General features: G+C 40.5%; 1 protein-coding gene across 1 annotated transcript in view; it reads left to right on the top strand.

The window, feature by feature from the left end:
* Positions 1-16,524, top strand: part of lama5 (laminin, alpha 5) — a 276,711-nt gene that overhangs the window by 109,495 nt on the left and 150,692 nt on the right. The window contains exons 7-8 of the mRNA XM_036947797.1: positions 11,866-11,981; positions 16,456-16,524. The exon at positions 16,456-16,524 is cut by the window's right edge and continues 50 nt beyond it. Of these exons, the coding sequence (XP_036803692.1) occupies positions 11,866-11,981; positions 16,456-16,524 (185 nt within the window). The remainder of the gene's footprint in view (positions 1-11,865; positions 11,982-16,455) is intronic.

The following is a 16,524-nucleotide window of genomic DNA, read 5'->3' as shown; positions in this document are numbered from 1 at the left end:
ATTACTACACTTCAATAGATTATGTAGAGATTACTACACTTCAATAGATTATGTAGAGATTACTACACTTCAATAGATTATGTAGAGATTACTACACCTCAATAGATTATGTAGAGGTTACTACACCTCAATAGATTATGTAGAGATTACTACACCTCAATAGATTATGTAGAGATTACTACACTTCAATAGATTATGTAGAGATTACTACACTTCAATAGATTATGTAGAGATTACTACACCTCAATAGATTATGTAGAGGTTACTACACTACAATAGATTATGTAGAGATTACTACACCTCAATAGATTATGTAGAGATTACTACACTTCAATAGATTATGTAGAGATTACTACACTTCAATAGATTATGTAGAGATTACTACACTTCAATAGATTATGTAGAGATTACTACACCTCAATAGATTATGTAGAGGTTACTACACCTCAATAGATTATGTAGAGATTACTACACCTCAATAGATTATGTAGAGATTACTACACTTCAATAGATTATGTAGAGATTACTACACTTCAATAGATTATGTAGAGATTACTACACCTCAATAGATTATGTAGAGATTACTACACTTCAATAGATTATGTAGAGATTACTACACTTCAATAGATTATGTAGAGATTACTACACTTCAATAGATTATGTAGAGATTACTACACTTCAATAGATTATGTAGAGATTACTACACCTCAATAGATTATGTAGAGATTACTACACTTCAATAGATTATGTAGAGATTACTACACTTCAATAGATTATGTAGAGATTACTACACTTCAATAGATTATGTAGAGATTACTACACCTCAATAGATTATGTAGAGGTTACTACACCTCAATAGATTATGTAGAGATTACTACACTTCAATAGATTATGTAGAGATTACTACACTTCAATAGATTATGTAGAGATTACTACACCTCAATAGATTATGTAGAGATTACTACACTTCAATAGATTATGTAGAGATTACTACACTTCAATAGATTATGTAGAGATTACTACACTTCAATAGATTATGTAGAGATTACTACACTTCAATAGATGATGTAGAGATTACTACACCTCAATAGATTATGTAGAGATTACTACACCTCAATAGATTATAGAATATATATTACTACACCTCAATAGATTATGTAGAGGTTACTACACCTCAATAGATTATGTAGAGGTTACTACACCTCAATAGATTATGTAGAGATTACTACACTACAATAGATTATGTAGAGGTTACTACACCTCAATAGATTATGTAGAGATTACTACACTACAATAGATTATAGAATATATATTACTACACCTCAATAGATTATGTAGAGATTACTACACTACAATAGATTATGTAGAGATTACTACACCTCAGTAGATTATGTAGAGGTTACTACACCTCAATAGATTATGTAGAGATTACTACACCTCAATAGATTATGTAGAGATTACTACACCTCAATAGATTATAGAATATATATTACTACACCTCAATAGATTATGTAGAGATTACTACACCTCAATAGATTATGTAGAGATTACTACACCTCAATAGATTATAGAATATATATTACTACACCTCAATAGATTATGTAGAGATTACTACACCTCAATAGATTATAGAATATATATTACTACACCTCAATAGATTTTGTAGAGATTACTACACTTCAATAGATTATGTAGAGATTACTACACCTCAATAGATTATGTAGAGGTTACTACACCTCAATAGATTATGTAGAGATTACTACACCTCAATAGATTATGTAGAGATTACTACACTTCAATAGATTATAGAATATATATTACTACACTTCAATAGATTATAGAATATATATTACTACACCTCAATAGATTTTGTAGAGATTACTACACTTCAATAGATTTTGTAGAGATTACTACACTTCAATAGATTATGTAGAGATTACTACACTTCAATAGATTATAGAATATATATTACTACACCTCAATAGATTATGTAGAGATTACTACACCTCAATAGATTATGTAGAGATTACTACACCTCAATAGATTATGTAGAGATTACTACACCTCAGTAGATTTTGTAGAGATTACTACACTTCAATAGATTATGTAGAGATTACTACACTTCAATAGATTATAGAATATATATTACTACACCTCAATAGATTATGTAGAGGTTACTACACTTCAATAGATTATGTAGAGATTACTACACCTCAATAGATTATGTAGAGATTACTACACCTCAATAGATTATGTAGAGATTACTACACTTCAATAGATTATGTAGAGATTACTACACTTCAATAGATTATAGAATATATATTACTACACCTCAATAGATTATGTAGAGGTTACTACACTTCAATAGATTATGTAGAGATTACTACACCTCAATAGATTATGTAGAGGTTACTACACCTCAATAGATTTTGTAGAGATTACTACACTTCAATAGATTATGTAGAGATTACTACACTTCAATAGATTATAGAATATATATTACTACACCTCAATAGATTATGTAGAGGTTACTACACTTCAATAGATTATGTAGAGATTACTACACCTCAATAGATTATGTAGAGATTACTACACCTCAATAGATTATGTAGAGATTACTACACTTCAATAGATTATGTAGAGATTACTACACTTCAATAGATTATAGAATATATATTACTACACCTCAATAGATTATGTAGAGGTTACTACACTTCAATAGATTATGTAGAGATTACTACACCTCAATAGATTATGTAGAGGTTACTACACCTCAATAGATTTTGTAGAGATTACTACACTACAATAGATTATGTAGAGGTTACTACACCTCAATAGATTAGGTTAATTAATTTGTCTTGGCTGTCGTAGGAGAATACTGCCATGACTCAATCTCAATTGGGGCGGCAGAGTAGGCAGTTAACTGAACAGGCAGTTAACCCACTGTTCCTAGGCCGTCATTGTAAATAAGAATTTGTTCTTAACTGACTTGCCTGGTTAAATGAAGGTTAATTAAATAAAAATAATAAAAAAATATAGCAGATTTCTTCCTTACTTGCTGGTAATTTGATCATTAGCACTAAATAGGGAATAGGGTGCACTAAATAGGGAATAGTGTGCACTAAATAGGGAATAGGGTGCACGAAATAGGGAATAGGGTGCACTAAATAGGGAATAGGGTGCACGAAATAGGGAATAGGGTGCACTAAATAGGGAATAGGGTGCACTAAATAGGGAATAGGGTGCACGAAATAGGGAATAGGGTGCACTAAATAGGGAATAGGGTGCACTAAATAGGGAATAGGGTGCACTAAATAGGGAATAGTGTGCACGAAATAGGGAATAGGGTGCACTAAATAGGGAATAGGGTGCACTAAATAGGGAATAGGGTGCACTAAATAGGGAATAGGGTGCACTAAATAGGGAACAGGGTGCACTAAATAGGGAATAGGTTGCCTTACACAAACAACCTCCCTCATCTCTTTAACATATGTCTACTCTCTACAGAGAGTGTGTCTACTCTCTACAATGTTCCCTCTAGCTATGGGTTTAAGAGTCAGCTGGTTCCATTTTATGCACGACAACAAATTATACCTTGTATATGCAAAGTGCTCTGTGATTTGTCAAAACACATCTCTTAAATTATACATGGAGAGAAAATAAAGGTGGAGAAAGAGAGAGAGAAATCATACAACCACCTGAAAGGAAGTGATTCACAAACCTTCCATAACAAAGCCATCACCTACAGAGAGATGAACCTGGAGAAGAGTCCCCTTAAGCAAGCTGGTCCTGGGGCTCTGTTCACAAACACAAACACACCCCACAGAGCCACAGGACAGCAACACAATTAGACCCAACCAAATCATGAGAAAACAAAAAGATAATTACTTGACACATTGGCAACAAAAAAAACACACACAAAAAAACTGTGGTCAGGCAGAATACCTGATCACTGTGACTGACCCAAACTTAAGGAAAGCTTTGACTATGTACAGACTCAGTGAGCATAGCCTTGCTATTGAGAAAGGCAACCGTAGGCAGTCCCTGGCACTCAAGAGAACCAGGCTATGTGCAACATTGCCAACAAAACGAGGCGGAAATTATCCTTGGCTATCATTTGACAGATTAGAATAATATCTCGCTCTCTTTTTTTTATCCATAATAATCTCATGATGTAGGTTATACCCGGACTGTATCTGCAACCTGTTGGCTAGAGAGCGCGTGCCAAGACCAGAGAGGGCACATTTGCTATAGCCCTATAAATGCAATTTTTTTGTTGTTGTGACAGAACCACCAGTAGAGATGGAAACCCATTTACATGGGGAATTTAACTGCAAAAGTCATTTTTATGTTAATTGTGCACTATGTTTTCACTTACAACCTTTTATCCACAACAAGTCAATTTGATGGAAAAAACAGGTGGGAAAATACACATTCTGTTTTTTAATGTGATTTCTTTTGTATTTTTGTGATTTTTTTTGCATGAAAATCTGTTGCCGATCGGATGGAAATCTAGCTAATGGCCCCGTACAAGAGCGAGAGAACAGCGAGAGGGAGAACAGAAGAGAAGAGGAAGGAGAGGTAGAGAAGTTTCACAGAAAAGTTAGATCACTCTTGAAGATGGGTGATTCTGCAGTAAGATAAGACAGAGATGGATGACTGAGGAGGAACAATTCCAAATCTAAGTTCTACGGAGGATGGAGGTGGTTGTATGCCTCGTGTTTTAACACACACACACACACACACACACACATCTTTAGTATCCAGAGCACGTCAGTATATCAGACGAGAACCAGACATAGAGAGTGAGTCCGACAGGTGGTTTGTTTAAGATAGCAGGAATTTGTTAGGATTTTTCACGTTTCTGTTTATCTTACAGTAAAAAGCTTAATAAAGCACTTAACCCTAACGTTGGGGTTTCAACATTTTAAACTGACAAATGGTTTGTTCCTCTGCCTGTCACCATTCTTAACATTCCCCTGTTAAACGGTCCAGATATAGGAATTTATGCTTTGTGTTTCAAATGTCACCCTACCCCCTTTGTAGTACACTGGGCTCTGGTCTAAAGTAGTGCACTATGTAGGGAATAGGGTGCCCATTTGAGACGATGAATCTATAACAATGTGTCGGAGTGCTCGCTACTCCCTGGTCACGCCTGAATACCTCTCCTCTTGGCGATGTGAAATGTCCCCCCCCCCCCCCCCGATTACACACGCCACAAGCAGATGTGGCCTGTGTGTGTGTGTGTGTGTGTGTGTGTGTGTGTGTTTCTCCATAAGTACGCCCAGTCGACTAGATCCATAGGTATTCCTGTAGAGAGTAGACATATGTTAAAAAGATGAGGGAGGTTGTTTGTGTAAGGCACCCTATTCCCTATTTAGTGCACTCTAATCCCTATTCCCTATTTAGTGCACTCTAATCCCTATTTAGTGCACCCTATTCCCTATTTCGTGCACCATATTCCCTATTTAGTGCACCCTAATCCCTATTTAGTGCACCCTGTTCCCTATTTAGTGCACCCTATTCCCTATTTAGTGCACCCTATTCCCTATTTAGTACACCCTATTCCCTATTTAGTGCACCCTATTCCCTATTTCGTGCACCATATTCCCTATTTAGTGCACCCTATTCCCTATTTAGTGCACTTGTTTTGACCAGGCCCTGGTTAAAACTAGGGCACTAGGGAATAAGGTGCCATTCGGGATGTAGCCTAAGATTACTTTTCAACATGTCCACCCTCTAGAGAACCACTTCTGCTGTCAGCCAGAGTCCACCCTCTAGAGAACCACTTCTGCTGTCAGCCAGAGTCCACCCTCTAGAGAACCACTTCTGCTATCAGCCAGAGTCCACCCTCTAGAGAACCACTTCTGCTGTCTGCCAGAGTCCACCCTCTAGAGAACCACTTCTGCTGTCTGCCAGAGTCCACCCTCTAGAGAACCACTTCTGCTGTCAGCCAGAGTCCACGCTCTAGAGAACCACTTCTGCTGTCAGCCAGAGTCCACCTCTAGAGAACCACTTCTGCTGTCAGTCAGAGTCCACCCTCTAGAGAACTACTTCTACTGTCAGCCAGAGTCCACCCTCTAGAGAACCACTTCTGCTGTCAGCTAGAGTCCACCCTCTAGAGAACCACTTCTGCTGTCTGCCAGAGTCCACCCTCTAGAGAACCACTCCTGCTGTCTGCCAGAGTCCACCCTCTAGAGAACCACTTCTGCTGTCAGCCGCAGTCCACCCTCTAGAGAACCACTTCTACTGTCAGCTAGAGTCCACCCTCTAGAGAACCACTTCTGCTGTCAGCCAGAGTCCACCCTCTAGAGAACCACTTCTACTGTCAGCCAGAGTCCACCCTCTAGAGAACCACTTCTGCTGTCAGCCGCAGTCCACCCGCTAGAGAACCACTTCTACTGTCAGCTAGAGTCCACCCTCTAGAGAACCACTTCTGCTGTCAGCCAGAATCCACCCTCTAGAGAACCACTTCTGCTGTCAGCCAGAGTCCACCCTCTAGAGAACCACTTCTACTGTCAGCTAGAGTCCACCCTCTAGAGAACCACTTCTGCTGTCAGCCAGAGTCCACCCTCTAGAGAACCACTTCTACTGTCAGCCAGAGTCCACCCTCTAGATAACCACTTCTACTGTCAGCCAGAGTCCACCCTCTAGAGAACCACTTCTGCTGTCAGCCGCAGTCCACCCGCTAGAGAACCACTTCTACTGTCAGCTAGAGTCCACCCTCTAGAGAACCACTTCTGCTGTCAGCCAGAATCCACCCTCTAGAGAACCACTTCTGCTGTCAGCCAGAGTCCACCCTCTAGAGAACCACTTCTGCTGTCAGCCAGAGTCCACCCTCTAGAGAACCACTTCTGCTGTCAGCTAGAGTCCACCCTCTAGAGAACCACTTCTGCTATCAGCCAGAGTCCACCCTCTAGAGAACCACTTCTGCTGTCACCCAGAGTCCACCCTCTAGAGAACCACTTCTACTGTCAGCCAGAGTCCACCCTCTAGAGAACCACTTCTGCTGTCAGCCAGAGTCCACCCTCTAGAGAACCACTTCTACTGTCAGCCAGAGTCCACCCTCTAGAGAACCACTTCTGCTGTCAGCCAGAGTCCACCCTCTAGAGAACCACTCCTGCTGTCTGCCAGAGTCCACCCTCTAGAGAACCACTCCTGCTGTCAGCCAGAGTCCACCCTCTAGAGAACCACTTCTACTGTCAGCCAGAGTCCACCCTCTAGAGAACCACTTCTACTGTCAGCCAGAGTCCACACATATTTCTGTTAGTGGGGGTTTGCAAGGGACGAGATTGCATTAGGCTTTGCTTCTTTTTAGAAGAAAGAAACATTTCATTTGTGACTCACTAGAAAGTCATTATCTTAATGGAAAAAAATTGTCTCTGTTGAAATGAGAAATCTGACATATAGTTTAAACACACGTCCTTATTTTAACCAGTTATTTTAAAGCCCTTTGGTGTAACTATGGATCTGTACAATGGGCTTGCTTCACACACACACACACACACACACACACACACACACACACACACACACACACACACACACACACACACAGCTTTGGTTCTGAGCTCTCAAGGACTACAGTTTCACAAAGGGATAAAGCGAAGCATAGATCTAGAATGACTAGCTAGGTTTTGCCCTTTGGTTAGTATTTCAAGACTAGTGTCACCTCGTTAAATCACGCTATTTCTGTATAAAAACCCTACTGTATAAAAACTCACAATGGTGAATTCTTAGATATGGTGAATTCTTAGAACTCACAATGGTGAATTCTTAGATATGGTGAATTCTTAGAACTCACAATGGTGAATTCTTAGATATGGTGAATTCTTAGAACTCACAATGGTGAATTCTTAGATATGGTGAATTCTTAGAACTCACAATGGTGAATTCTTAGATATGGTGAATTCTTAGAACTCACAATGGTGAATTCTTAGATATGGTGAATTCTTAGAACTCACAATGGGGAATTCTTAGATATGGTGAATTCTTAGAACTCACAATGGGGAATTCTTAGATATGGTGAATTCTTAGAACTCACAATGGTGAATTCTTAGATATGGTGAATTCTTAGAACTCACAATGGTGAATTCTTAGATATGGTGAATTCTTAGAACTCACAATGGGGAATTCTTAGATATGGTGAATTCTTAGAACTCACAATGGGGAATTCTTAGATATGGTGAATTCTTAGAACTCACATTGGGGAATTCTTAGATATGGTGAATTCTTAGAACTCACAATGGTGAATTCCTAGATATGGTGTTTTATGTTTTATAGAACAGCTGTTTAATGGCTACAGATATATATATATATATGATTACAGCTTTGGCAGGTGATACTGTAGTCTGGAGTGCAGCGTACAGCTGTCCTTTGATGACATAACTCCTTAGATGTCTGAAATAGCAACACCCACACTTGTAATGCAGACCAGCCTGATAGCACCTAAAGTATAGGTCCTCACAGAGGATGAAGTCACATAACGACGTGTGTTTTTCAAGCTGTTCATGTGGAGGACATTTTAAGTTTAACTAAACGGATCGTACGTGTATCTGATAAAGAAAGAGGGGAGCAGGAAAAGACAATGCTGTGTTTTTTTTTATCTGTGGTATTTTCTCTGTGGTATTTTATATGTGATGGTCACTGCACTGCGTTCCACCTGATGGAGTGAATCTAACAGGCTTCTAAAAATCTCTTAGAAAATCAACATTCTATTTCCCCTTGGCGTTTTGAAACACATCCTGCAGGATATTGTATCAGCGAACCTCCTGACCTTTGGTTACAACCCTTTTAAAGTTAAACCGTCTTTGGGATCGGTGTCCCTTCCACGGAACGGTTGAGCTAACATAGGCTAATGTGATTAGCGTGAGGTTGCAAGTAACGAGAACATTTCCCTGGACATAGACATATCTGATATGGGCAGAAAGCTTAAAATTGCTGTTAATCTGACTGTACTGTCCAATTCACAGTAGCTATTACTGTGAAAGAATACCATGCTATTGTTTAAGGAGAGTGCATAATTTTGAACATGAAAAGTTATTAAAAAGCAAATCAGGCACATTTGGGCAGTCTTGATATATCATTTTGAACAGAAATATAATGGTTCATTGGATCAGTTTAAAACTTTGCACATACACTGATGCCATCTAGTGGTCAAAGTATAAATTGCACCTGGGCTGGAATAATACACATTATAGCCTTTCTCTTGCATTTCGAAGATGATGGTACAAAAAAATACAAAAGAAAGGTTGTTTTTTTCATTGTATTATCTTTTACCAGATCTATTGCGTTATATTCTACTACATTCCTTTCGCATTTACATAAACTTCAAAGTGTTTCCTTTCAAATCGTATCAAGAACATTCTTATCTTTGCTTCAGGGCCTGAGCTACAGGCAGTTAGATTTGGGTCCTGAGCTACAGGCAGTTAGATTTGGGTCCTGAGCTACAGGCAGTTAGATTTGGGTCCTGAGCTACAGGCAGTTAGATTTGGGTCCTGAGCTACAGGCAGTTAGATTTGGGTCCTGAGCTACAGGCAGTTAGATTTGGGTCCTGAGCTACAGGCAGTTAGATTTGGGTCCTGAGCTACAGACAGTTAGATTTGGGCCCTTAGCTACAGGCAGTTAGATTTGGGTCCTGAGCTACAGGCAGTTAGATTTGGGTCCTGAGCTACAGGCAGTTAGATTTGGGTCCTGAGCTACAGGCAGTTAGATTTGGGTCCTGAGCTACAGGCAGTTAGATTTGGGTCCTGAGCTACAGGCAGTTAGATTTGGGTCCTGAGCTACAGGCAGTTAGATTTGGGTCCTGAGCTACAGGCAGTTAGATTTGGGTCCTGAGCTACAGGCAGTTAGATTTGGGTCCTGAGCTACAGACAGTTAGATTTGGGCCCTTAGCTACAGGCAGTTAGATTTGGGTCCTGAGCTACAGGCAGTTAGATTTGGGTCCTGAGCTACAGGCAGTTAGATTTGGGTCCTGAGCTACAGGCAGTTAGATTTGGGTCCTGAGCTACAGACAGTTAGATTTGGGCCCTTAGCTACAGGCAGTTAGATTTGGGTCCTGAGCTACAGGCAGTTAGATTTGGGTCCTGAGCTACAGACAGTTAGATTTGGGCCCTGAGCTACAGGCAGTTAGATTTGGGTCCTGAGCTACAGGCAGTTAGATTTGGGTCCTGAGCTACAGGCAGTTAGATTTGGGTCCTGAGCTACAGGCAGTTAGATTTGGGTCCTGAGCTACAGGCAGTTAGATTTGGGTCCTGAGCTACAGGCAGTTAGATTTGGGTCCTGAGCTACAGGCAGTTAGATTTGGGTCCTGAGCTACAGGCAGTTAGATTTGGGTATGTCATTTTAGGTGAAAATGGAAAAAAAAGGGTCCGATCCTTCAGAGGTTTTGAGGTTATAAGTCTATGTTATTACACCAGCAGCGGGCCCCTGATGTTTGATAAAACTCTGTATATGGTTCTACATGCTTTTATCCTTGAACGACCAGATTAATGGTCTGTTTTGGCCACACGGTGTAAACTGCAGGTTGTTCATGTTAAATGGGATTATGTGCCTGGGTGAAGCAGGGTGAAGTTCTGGGACTGTAGAGGAATTAACTCTTTCACTGATAGAGCTGCGTTCTCTCTGGGTTTATAACTGAGCGGGTGGGCTATGTTTTCTCTGATGGCACAAAATAAAGTTGATGGAGGAAGAGGAGTTTTAACTGTAGCTGAAAGAAGGTTAGAGAGGTAGAGGAGTTTTAACCTGGAGATAAAGGTTCAGCCCAAGTATTAGCCCAGTGTTAGTATTAGCCTAGTGTTAGTATTAGCCCAGTGTTAGTATTAGCCTAGTGTTAGCATTAGCCCAGTGTTAGTATTAGCCCAGTGTTAGTATTAGCCTTGTGTTAGCATTAGCCAAGTGTTAGTATTAGCCTAGTGTTAGCATTAGCCTAGTGTTAGCATTAGCCTCGTGTTAGTATTAGCCTAGTGTTAGTGTTAGCTTAGTGTTAGTATTAGCCTAGTGTTAGTATTAGCCTAGTGTCAGCATTAGCCTAGTGTTAGCATTAGCCTCATGTTAGTATTAGCCTAGTGTTAGTGTTAGCTTAGTGTTAGTATTAGCCTAGTGTTAGTATTAGCCTAGTGTCAGCATTAGCCTAGTGTTAGCATTAGCCTAGTGCTAGTATCAGCCTAGTGCTAGTATCAGCCTAGTGTTAGTGTTAGCCTTATGTTAGTATTTAATGTTTAATGATCTCCTGGTTGTTGATCTCCTCGCTGTTGATCTCTTGGTTGTTGATCTCCTGTTTGTTGGTCTCCTGGTCGTTGATCTCCTGGTTGTTGATCTCTTGGTCGTTGATCTCTTGGTCGTTGATCTCCTGGTCGTTGATCTCTTGGTCGTTGATCTCCTGGTTGTTGATCTCCTGGTCGTTGGATCTCCTGGTCGTTGATCTCTTGGTCGTTGATCTCTTGGTCGTTGATCTCCTGGTCGTTGATCTCTTGGTCGTTGATCTCCTGTTTGTTGATCTCCTGTTTGTTGATCTCCTGGTCGTTGATCTCCTGGTCGTTGATCTCCTGGTCGTTGATCTCTTGGTCGTTGATCTCTTGGTCGTTGATCTCTTGGTTGTTGATCTCTTGGTCGTTGATCTCCTGGTCGTTGATCTCTTGGTCGTTGATCTCTTGGTTGTTGATCTCCTGTTTGTTTATCTCTTGGTCATTGATCTCCTGTTTGTTGATCTCCTGGTCGTTGATCTCTTGGCCGTTGATCTCCTGGTCGTTGATCTCCTGTTTATTGATCTCTTGGTCATTGATCTCTTGGTCGTTGATCTCCTGTTTGTTGATCTGATAGATACTCATGTGTGTGTTTTCGTTCTCTCCCTCCCTCTCTGTAAAGGCTTCAGTGTGACTGCCAACACAACACTTGTGGAACGTCATGTGACCAGTGTTGCCCCGGATACAACCAGATTCCATGGAAACCAGCGACCACTTACCAGGCTAACGAGTGTGAACGTGAGTTTCCCTCCCTCCCTCACCCCACCACCCCTACCCACTCATCACCATCCAACCCCCTCTGAAAAAAGTTGGAGGCAGTTTCCAGAAGTCCTTCCCTGGTATTAGCCAAGGAATGTAGTGCCTGTTAGGCATTAGTTTATCACTGTCATTCTTACGGAAGCAAAACAGCCTCAGGGGTTGTTTTGTTGGTGTTTGGATACAGCCACACACCTATCCTGTCCATCGCAAACATAATACCTCTGTCAGGGAATGACAAGAGGCAGAAAAAGTCTTATACAACAGCCAATCGTATTGTTTCAATGCACAGTCTGATGAAAGCAGAATGTCCCACTAGATCTGAGTCCCATTAGATCTGAGTCCCATTAGATCTGAGCTGAGTCCCATTAGATCTGAGCTGAGTCCCATTAGATCTGAGCTGAGTCCCATTAGATCTGAGTCCGATTAGATCTGAGTCCCACTAGATCTGAGCTGAGTCCCATTAGATCTGAGTCCCATTAGATCTGTGTCCCATTAGATCTGAGTCCCACTAGATCTGAGCTGAGTCCCACTAGATCTGAGTCCCACTAGATCTGAGCTGAGTCCCATTAGATCTGAGTCCCATTAGATCTGAGCTCAGTCCCATTAGATCTGAGCTCAGTCCCATTAGATCTGAGCAGAGTCCCATTAGATCTGAGCTGAGTCCCACTAGACCTCAGCTGAGTCCCATTAGATCTGAGTCCCATTAGATCTGAGCTGAGTCCCATTAGATCTGAGTCCAATTAGATCTGAGCTCAGTCCCATTAGATCTGAGCAGTCCCATTAGAGCTGAGCTGAGTCCCATTAGATCTGAGCTGAGTCCCATTAGATCTGAGTCCCACTAGATCTGAGCTGAGTCCCATTAGATCTGAGCTGAGTCCCACTCGATCTGATCTGAGTCCCATTAGATCTGAGCTGCGTCCCATTAGATCTGAGCTGAGTCCCACTAGTCCCATTTAATCTGATCTGAGCTGACATCAGTGTGGATAAGTCTCTCTCTCGCTCTCTCTCTCTCTCTCTGTCTCTCTCTCTCTCTGTCTCTCTCTCTCTCTGTCTCTGTCTCTCTCTGTCTCTCTCTGTCTCTCTCTGTCTCTCTCTCTCTCTCTCTCTCTCTCTCTCTCGCTCTCTCTCTCTCTCTCTCTCTCTCTGTCAATTCAATTCAAGGGGCTTTATTGGCATGGGAAACATCTGTTAACATTGCCAAAGCAAGTGAGGTAGATAATATACAAAAGTGAAATAAACAATACAATTAACAGTAAACATTACACATACAGAAGTTTCAAAACAATAAAGACATTCTGTCTATCTCTCTCTGTCTTTCTCTCTCTTTCTGTCTGTGTGTGTGTGTGTGTGTGTGTGTGTGTGTGTGTGTGTGTGTGTGTGTGTGTGTGTGTGTGTGTGTGTGTGTGTTGTGGATAAGAGTGTATGGTTAAAGCTACTGCCACCTCCTTCTCGCTGAAGGCTGATAAGAACTGACAGCCCTCACAACTTTTCTCAGACTCAGTAAAAATAGCTTTATCTAAGATCTGGATTGGTTCAAAATGGAGCTGCCAAGCCAAGCAGTGGTGTGTGTTTCTGTGTTTGGTTTTTGGAAGGTTGGGATGCCTCTCTCTTTCCCCTTAATCTAATCTAATCCTAATGCTTCCTGAAATAGTTTTTACTTCTATCACCCCCCCCCCCCCCCCCCCCCAAAAAAAAATGTGGTCTGGTTTAGTTCAATCCAGTTTATATGGTCTGATATAGTCTGGTTTAGTTCAATCCAGTTTTTATGGTCTGATATGGTCTGGTATAGATCAATCCAGTTTATATGGTCTGGTTTAGTTAAATCCAGTTTATATGGTCTGGTTTAGTTAAATCCAGTTTATATGGTCTGGTTTAGTTCAATCCAGTTTATATGGTCTGGTTTAGTTAAATCCAGTTTATATGGTCTGGTTTAGTTCAATCCAGTTTATATGGTCTGATATGGTCTGGTTTAGTTAAATCCAGTTTATATGGTCTGGTTTAGTTAAATCCAGTTTATATGGTCTGGTTTAGTTAAATCCAGTTTATATGGTCTGGTTTAGTTAAATCCAGTTTATATGGTCTGATATGGTCTGGTTTAGTTAAATCCAGTTTATATGGTCTGGTTTAGTTAAATCCAGTTTATATGGTCTGGTTTAGTTAAATCCAGTTTATATGGTCTGGTTTAGTTCAATACAGTTTATATGGTCTGATATGGTCTGGTTTAGTTAAATCCAGTTTATATGGTCTGATATGGTCTGGTATAGTTCAATCCAGTTTATATGGTCTGGTTCCAGCTCTGACTGCAGAACAGCAGTGAGAAAAGGCAGAAGGATGTAGATACAGAGCGTATCTGTATTTCTCCTGCATCTTAGTATTAGGGCCATTCTATGTCAACCCCTCAGTCCACTAGGATGGAGACAAGAACATCAGAAGGCCCTGAGAACAGGTCAATTCCATTTAAATTCAGTCCATTCAGGAAGTTAACTAATGGGGTCAATTGAATTACTTCCCGGATTGATTTAAATGAAATGGAATTGACCCCACACCTTGCTGAGAACTTTAACATTTCTCTGTGGAGGTACTGAGAAACTGTGGAGATACTGAGAAACTGTGGAGGTACTGAGAAACTGTGGAGGTACTGAGAAACAGTGGAGATACTGTAAACAGTGGAGGTACTGAGAAACAGTGGAGGTACTGAGAAACTGCGGCGGTACTGAGAAACTGTGGAGGTACTGAGAAACTGTGGAGGTACTGAGAAACTGTGGAGGTACTGAGAAACTGTGGAGGTACTGAGAAACTTGATCTGTAATTTTTAAAAGGCTTGTACCTCCTCTTCTCCTTTGAAGAGAAAAAGGATTTGACAAGACATGTCATTAGTTAGTTCTAGCTGCTGTGGAAATTATAGTTTTGGTTGGGATGAGAAGAGACCTTCATCTATATTGTTTATTTGTTTATCACCATATGCTCTACTATGTCTCTCATCTTCTATAGTGTGGGATAAACACCTGTCAGACCAGACCTCAGGCTTTAAAACACATAACACGTCTATAGGTATTTCAGAGATATCTCTAGTTCTAGAATAAAAGATGTCTGCCAGAGATATCTCTTTAGTTCTAGAATAAAAGATGTCTGCCAGAGATATCTCTTTAGTTCTAGAACAAAGGATGTCTGCCAGAGGTATCGCAGAGATACAGTAGGTCTGCCAGTGGTATCTCAGAGATACAGAATGTCAGCCAGAGGTATTTCAGAGATACAGTAGGTAGTAGGTACCTAGGTAGTAGGTAGCTAGTAGGTCTGCCAGGGGCGGCAGGATAGCCTAGTGGTTAGAGCGTTGGACTAGTAACCGGAAGGTTGCAAGTTCAAAACCCCGAGCTGACGAGGTACAAATATGTCATTCTGACCCTGAACAGGCAGTTTAACCCACTGTTCCTAGGCTGTCATTGAAATTAAGGATTTGTTCTTAACTGACTTGCCTAGTTAAATAAAGGTACAATTTAAAAAATCTCAGAGATACAGTATGTATATAGCTCTTTTTATGTCTCTGTACATTCTGATCAGTTAGATATTGTTCTTTCCTTGCTCACTGTAGGGTCTCTCTCTCTCTCTCTCTCTCTCTCTACTCTTTCTCTTCTCTTTCTCTCTCTCCTCTCACTCTCTCTATTCTCTTATCTTTCTCTCTCCCTCTCTCTCTCTCTCTCTCTCTCTCTCTCTCTCTCTCTATTCTCTTCTCTCTCTCTCTCCTCTCTCTCTCTACTCTGTCTCTCTCTCTCTCTCTCTCTATTCTCTTCTCTTTCTCTCTCTCCTCTCTCTCTATTCTCTCTCTCTATTCTCTTCTCTCTTCTCTCTCTCTCTCTCTCTCTCTCTCTTCTCTGTCTCTATTTTCTCTCCTCTTTCTCTCTTTTTCTTTCTTTCTCATTTCTATATATATATATTGTTTGGTTTCTCTCCTTTTTCTTCTCACCTCCTTTCATTTCTCTCTCCACTGAGCTCTGGCAGCCTGTCCCCCGAGGTGGAGAATTGCTCTGTTATGTTTTCTGCGTTGGTGTCGTCGTCTGTGACTGTATACGTCTATATTGACACACAGGTCATTCTTACCTGATCCTAGAGTAACCAATGTGTCAGTGTTTCTTGCTTGTCTTGCCTGTTTGTTTCACTGTAGCTTAGACATAGTTCTGATTTAGTAGTTCTGATCATTTCTTCAATGATCTTGATCAATCTCTTATTTTACAAGTTATTTATTGAGCTTGATGAATCTCTCATTTTATAAGTTCTTCATTGATCTTGACGAATCTCTCATTTTATAAGATATTTATTGATCTTGATCAATCTCTCATTTTTTTTTTGTTCTAGATTGATTTTGACCCATCTCAAATTTTAATAAATTATTGATTGATCTTGTACGATTTAGCGTACTAACAGATGTCCGATTCTTTTCTGTTCGTATTTCTTTCAGCCTGTAACTGTAACCAACACTCGTTTGGCTGTTACTACGACCCCGAGGTTGACCAGAGGAGAGCTAGCG

The sequence above is a fragment of the Oncorhynchus mykiss genome, chromosome 16 (assembly GCF_013265735.2).
Source record: "Oncorhynchus mykiss isolate Arlee chromosome 16, USDA_OmykA_1.1, whole genome shotgun sequence".
Classification (NCBI taxonomy): Eukaryota; Metazoa; Chordata; class Actinopteri; order Salmoniformes; family Salmonidae; genus Oncorhynchus; species Oncorhynchus mykiss.
Note: the sequence above shows the minus strand (reverse complement) of the source record. Positions and strands in the feature narration are given on the sequence as shown.